The 6,648-nt window shown below is 40.8% G+C and overlaps 1 protein-coding gene across 5 annotated transcripts in view; it reads left to right on the top strand.

The window, feature by feature from the left end:
* Positions 1-6,648, top strand: part of cemip (cell migration inducing hyaluronidase 1) — a 403,506-nt gene that overhangs the window by 392,032 nt on the left and 4,826 nt on the right. For all 5 annotated transcript variants that reach the window (XM_020618886.1, XM_020618887.1, XM_020618884.1 and 2 more), the window contains 3 exons: positions 1,889-1,975; positions 2,469-2,626; positions 2,826-2,926. In XM_020618886.1, the coding sequence (XP_020474542.1) occupies positions 1,889-1,975; positions 2,469-2,626; positions 2,826-2,926 (346 nt within the window). The remainder of the gene's footprint in view (positions 1-1,888; positions 1,976-2,468; positions 2,627-2,825; positions 2,927-6,648) is intronic.

Raw genomic sequence — 6,648 nt, 5'->3', positions numbered from 1 at the left:
CATGCTACTAGCAATATTCATCCTGTCTGCAGACTCTGCAATCTAGTTGACCTTGGCCTAGAGATGCAGCCTGCAGAACTCATGACAATGAACTAAGCATTTACCAGCCTGAGCATAGACAGCCTGTCTCCACTAAACATTTGCTAATACAACAGATGTCTAACAAATATCTATCTGACTAAGAAATTACCTAACACTACACTTAATTGCATACAACACATCACTCTGTTTATGTCTGGGTGTTTTGTCTTTCGAGTGTACCAGTCTCTACTGCAGGGTGTTCCCTAGTTTAAAGTTAACTGGGATATTGTGGTTGCGAAATATCCTTTTTAACTTCTCTGATAAACCAGCCACATAAGGGATGACAGTGTTATCCCCTCTTGTTTCTGGTTTCTCCCTGTTGGTGTTGGGCCTCTTCCTTGCTTTGGTGAAGGCCCACTTAGGGTATCCACAAGCCCTAAGGGAGTTCTGGATGTGTAGTTTCTCCTTCTTGGCCCCTTCTGCAGTTGTGGGCACTTCCTCTGCCCTGTGATTTAAAGTTCTGATAACTCCCAGTTTGTGTTGAAGTGGATGGTGTGAGTCAAAAAGCGGGTATTGGTCCGTGTGTGTAGGTTTCCGATATACTTCTACCTTCAGGCTTCTATCCCCTCCCAAGTGGACTGTACAATCCAGAAAGGCCAGACCGTCATCTTTGGCATCCTCACGAGTGATAAATATCTCCGGCTCAACACCAGTCAGTCAGAACTGAATGAGAGGTGAAACGTCTTCGATCTAGAAATCTAAGTCCAGTTGATTTTTTCTAAGGTTTTTTTCAGTTTACGATGACCTGGATGACCGAGAATCTGCACAGACATTTATTCTGAAAAGTTTGCTCCTTTCGAATGAATGGGGAAATTCTACTTAATCATATTTTCAGGTAGATATGCCTTTCAGGTGTCAAAATGTTCAGCATTTTCAGGGCAATCCTTCAGCACACAGCACCCACACACATTTATGACAGGAAATGCATTTCTGTAGTTATTATTCTGGTTTATTCCACTGTTTTTTGGCACGTTATAACTCCAGCATACTTACGCCTAGAAAGGCCATTCAAGTATCCAAATGTTCAGCTTTTTAAGGACATGCACTTCTCCTCATCTTCTTTGTAACATTTATACTTTTTAATAAATTCAGCATTTTTCACAAAAAAATTCCCATTCACAATTTTTCTAAACTTCATACCTGAAATATTTAGCTTTATTTTGAAACTTTTGCCCCATTCAAATGAATGAGGGAAATTCTATTTCAGCATAATTTCAGCTATCAAAATGTTCAGCTCTTCAAGGACATTAATGCTCCTATTCAGAATTTTTCTAAACTTCATATTTTTACATATTTAGCTTTATTTTGAAAAATTCTCACCATTCAAATGAAAGGGGAAATTCTGCTTCAGCATCCTTTCGGCTATTTCAGGTATCAAAATGTCCAGCTCTATTTGGACATTCATGCTTCTAGTCAGAATTTTTCAAAATTTCATACTTATATTTTGAAAATTCAAAGGAAGGGGAAAATTCAACTTCAGCATACTTTCAGCTAGCAAAACCATTCAGTTGTCAAAATGTTCAGCATTTAAAGGGCAATCTTTCAGCACTTAGCATCCATACACATTTTTTTCAGAAAATGCATTTGTCTAGTTTAAATTTTGCTTCAAACAGCACGTGTGTGATCTCTGCTCTGTTTACTCTGCTCTACTAGCTTTTGCTTGAATATATTTTCAGCTGTGATTATTTCATCTGTTTTGATCTGTGGTTGTGCTAAGTGAAGAATATCTTTAAATTACTCCTGTAAAATGTCAAATTAGAATATATTTAATTTCAGCATTTAATGTAACTCTTTTCTTTGTTCCCAGCATACACCAGAACAATTCCTGGAGGTCAAACTGGAGTCCTACAACACTCGCTTCTTCCACATCAAGGAGGACTTTTCTTTTACTGAGGTGACCTTGCACACTGGATGTCAGTTTTTCAACACTGGCTTTCTATCAAGTTGTTCATATTTAAATGTTCTACTGTAAGGATGAAAATGTTTTTTCCAGGCAGGGAGGGGAGCTGTATAGGAGCTAGTGTTTTTGGAAATGGAGTATATATGTCAGAATATTGCAGACTTTACTGCTTCAGTTTTGTCTGTTCTGTTTTCAGTCAGTATTTTGCAAGTTCCTGTGGATGTGCAAAACTAACACTCAGGAGTAACCTTGTACTACTATGTAAAAACCATGGAATTGAGCTCCAGAAATGAGGCTCACATATGCACTGATAGATTTCTAAATCTAAGGCAAATGCTCTTTTTAAACTTTCTTTTGCATCTCACTTTGCTATTATGTTTTAGTGGTTTTCTTTCTGACACACTCTATTTGAGCTATGTATTCCATTGTTTTATTGGGTTCCTGATATTAATTCCCTGAACATGATTGGCTGTCTGTGTTTTTACAGGTGAATGGCAGGAAGTTGTACCAACCAGAAGATGGAGTGCAGCTGACTGTGATTGATGGGCATGATGGGAAAGTGGTGGAGAGCAAAAACTTCAGGAACTCTATCCTACAGGGCATCCCTACACAGATAGACAACTACATCAGTGGACTGAGAGATGAGTATGGCGCTGCTCCTCTGCTGTTCAGCTTTGCTAAAAATCCAGCTCTTTTGACTGCCATTCAATTTATTATTATTTATGACTTACCACCATATTGTGGAAAATTGTTACTTACATGCTAGAACTTAAAAGACACACAAAGCTTCTATCAGCTGAATGGGAACACTAAAACAATGTGCTGTGTCTCACTCTTTCTCCAGCACCATCATCCTCATGACGTCTAAGGGCCGTTTGGTTACCAAAGGATCCTGGACTAAAGTCCTGGAGAGACTTGGTGCAGACAAAAACATCAAATTGAAAGGTGACAAATTACATCTGTACCCAGATCTAGTGAGACAAATGTGCTCACAGTGGGGCATTTCAGCATGACTGAATACCTGAATGGCACCGGACACAACATAATTTTCAACAAACATGCAGGATATGACATTGCTGCTTCATTGGCTACATTTTATCCAGTTAACCATTTTAAAGACGTGTTCTGTTAAAAAAAAAAGTGGTCCTATAATGATGTTTCATATATCATTATGTAATTATGTATTATAATACAAATAATCACCAGTTTTCATTACTCTAGAATGATACAATCTTAAAGGGACTTGGAAAAATTACAGTGTCATGTGTTTGTAAAAGTAAGCAACCTGTGTGCTCAGTCTTTACTTGTTTAATTACAGCTAAAAGAATCAAAAATAAAAAAGAACACAATACTCAGAAATCTGGTAAAGAGTGAAAGACATTAATATGAAACTACACAAAGAAATAAAGTATCAATTTTTTTATACTTTTAAGGGTCTGTTCATCCAAATTACAGAAGAAATATTGTTTTTTTTAATCATTTCTATGAGATATTCAATTTCAATTTTCAGTTTTATCTGTATAGCGCCAAAGCACAACAAATGTCATCTCAGGACACTTTACAGATTATTATTATTATTTTTATAAAGGGAAAACGCCAACAAATCTCTCTTGAGCAGCACTTGGAAACAGTGGGCAGAAAAAAACTCCCTTTAACAAATGAAACCTCCGACAGACCCTGGCTCTTAGTGGGCGGCCTTCTGCCTCGACCGGTTGGGGTGAGTGGATAGAAGAGAGAGAAAAGAAAAGAAAAGCAACAAGACACAGCAAACAACAATAAACAATCAGACACTGGGCAGGTTGATGTAGCCGGTGACTGCTCATCAGAAACATAGAGCTCCAGAGCCAGGGCTACCTGCAGAAAGGTACAGGGAGAGAGAGAGGACACACTACGGGAGAGAGGAGACACACATGTAATGATGGCATATAGATGCATGGAGAGAGAGGAGAGGAGAGAAACTCAGAGGATCATGGCAAAGTGCTCTGTTAGGATGATAAGGCTCTATGAGGTCTTTAAGATACGATGGAGCCTTGTCATTAAGGGCTTTCTATGTTAGGAGAAGGATTTTAAATTCTATTCTGAATTTTACAGGGAGCCAGTGAAGAGAAGCTAGATGGATATTATATCTGCCTACTTATAAGCTCTATCAAAAGGGAAAGTCTTAAATCTAATTTTAAAGGTAGAGAGGGTGTCTGCCTCCCGAACTGAGACTGGGAGCTGGTTCCATAGGAGAGGAGCTTGATAGCTAAAGGCTCTGCCTCCCATTCTACTTCTGTGGATTCTAGGAACCACAAGTAAACCTGCATTCTGAGAGCGAAGTGCTCTGTTAGGATGATAAGGCTCTATGAGGTCTTTAAGATACGATGGAGCCTTGTCATTAAGGGCTTTCTATGTTAGGAGAAGGATTTTAAATTCTATTCTGAATTTTACAGGGAGCCAGTGGAGAGAAGCTAATATGAGAGAGATATGATCTCTCTTGCTAGTTCCTGTCAGTACTCTGGCTGCAGCATTTTGGATTAACTGGAGGCCTTTTAGGGAATTATTGGGACATCCTGATAGTAAAGAGTTACAGTAGTCCAGCCTGGAAGTAACAAATGCATGGACCAGTTTTTCAGCATCACTTTGAGACAGGATGCCCCTGATTTTTGTGATATTGCGCAGGTGAAAAAAAAGGTAGTTCTAGAGATTTGGTTTATGTGTGATTTAAAGGACATATCCTGGTCAAAAATGACTGCAAGATTTCTCACAGCAGCACTGGAGGCCATAGTTATGTCATCTAGAGTAAATATATAGTTAGACAGCAGATTTCTAAGGATTTCAGGCCCAAGCACAATGACTTCATGTTTGTCAGAGTTTAGAAGTAAGAAATTGGAGGTCATCCAGACCTTTATGTCGTTAAGACATGCTTGACATTTCACCAACTGATCAATATAAATTCCTGGACATTCCTGATAATATCACCTAAAGGGAGCATGTATAAAGTAAAGAGAAGGGGACCTAGCACAGAGCCTTGTGGGATGCCATGACTAACTTCAGTATGCATTTTCTGGACACTGCCTAGACAACCAGCGGTTTAATGACGACATGCAGCTAAACATGTTGTCACTGGTCAGATTGGGCAGGGGTCCAGAGAAAACTATGGAGTCCGACATTATTTTGGCAAAGTTACACACCAGCTCACCATTAATTTTAGTGACCTCCTACTGGCGAGGCTGGGAGTCATTAGCACTGATGTGAATAACAACCTTACTGTGTATTTATGCTTATCCTTAGTAAGAAGCTTCAAGATCCAATGTCGCCTGCTCTGGCCCCAGGAATACATTTGACTGTGGCCGCCAGTGTCTCTAGCTTCACATTTCTGACTATAGACTCACCAATTACCAGAGTTATTTTCTCAGTGGGGTGTGGCACTGAGTGGGAAAAAATGATTTGAAATGTGAGCAGGTAGGTGATGAACTGTGGACATTTGTTTTGAACTCTTGCAAACTGTCACTCAGCCACCTGGCCGAGTTCCCGGCTGCTTGGGAAGAGCTGGGGGGCAGCTAGCTTGGGTTAAGCTATGTTTAGGAGGCTCCACACTGGCTACATGGGCCTGGCTAGCTGGCCTGTTTTCCATGGTGCAGAGCCGTGCTTCCAATTCAGCGAGCCTCACATCCAATGCTGCTAGCATCTGGCATTTATTACAATTACCATTATTGCTAAAGGAGGCAGAGGAATAACTTGTCATGGTTAGAGTGTGATGCCGACTAAATTAATTCAGACAAACCATCCCAATTTAAGTGATCATTTAATATTACAATTATTCTGAACAGAGTAGCAGTTGAATAGACAGTTAGGGAACAAAGAATAGAGACTCTCCTCCTGCAATGTGAAGTATTAACTGATTTTGTGCAGTCAAAACCACAATATCACATTCCATACACTAGCTCTTGCAGCTCAGCAGTCTCTCTCCTTGCTCTGGGACTACAGGAAATAGAGTTTGAAAAAGTCAGCATGACTCACACTGTCTTTATTATTGTCCCACTGATGAATACTTAAGAGGGGGACCCCGCCCTTTGTTCATAGGTCCCTTTGCCCCAGGGTGGCCCTGTTGACCCTGGGCCAGTCTGCCACGAGACCACTCGGGGCATCTGTCTCTCACATGCCCCCACTTTCCACAGTGGAAGCACCTTGCTCTTTGGCCTGTAGGAAACCTTCTTGTCCTCTGAAGCCTTCCAGCCCACCCCCCTGGCTGTGCGTATATCAGCTGGGGGATGACGATGGCAGGCACTGAAGGTGGAGAGGGTCCAGCTGACTCAACAGGAGTCACAGGCACCTTTTCTTCCATCTTTTGCCAGCCGGGGAACAAAGCACCCCTTCACGTTGGTATGACATTGGATGAACAGAATGGGGGAGTTTGGGTGTAGCTCCCCCTTGGTCATAACTCAGCTCAGCTTCTGGCTTTGGTCTGACGATGGGCACCCGTGTAGCACCAGATGGAGGAGAGCAGAGCACCTCCCCTTTTGCCACCTCACTGCACTCATGGTCTGTCTTTATCTCTTCTTCCTGCACAAACTTCACAATCTGATTATGAGTCTCATTTAAACGTCTGGGATTTTTACCAGAAAGCTTTAATGCTTTTACATATATGTCAGGCAAATCAATTATTTCATCTTCCAGCTGCTCCA

This window comes from Monopterus albus, unplaced genomic scaffold, assembly GCF_001952655.1.
Source record: "Monopterus albus unplaced genomic scaffold, M_albus_1.0 scaffold210.1, whole genome shotgun sequence".
In the NCBI taxonomy this organism is placed as follows: Eukaryota; Metazoa; Chordata; class Actinopteri; order Synbranchiformes; family Synbranchidae; genus Monopterus; species Monopterus albus.
This window is presented reverse-complemented; position numbering and strand designations above follow the sequence as displayed.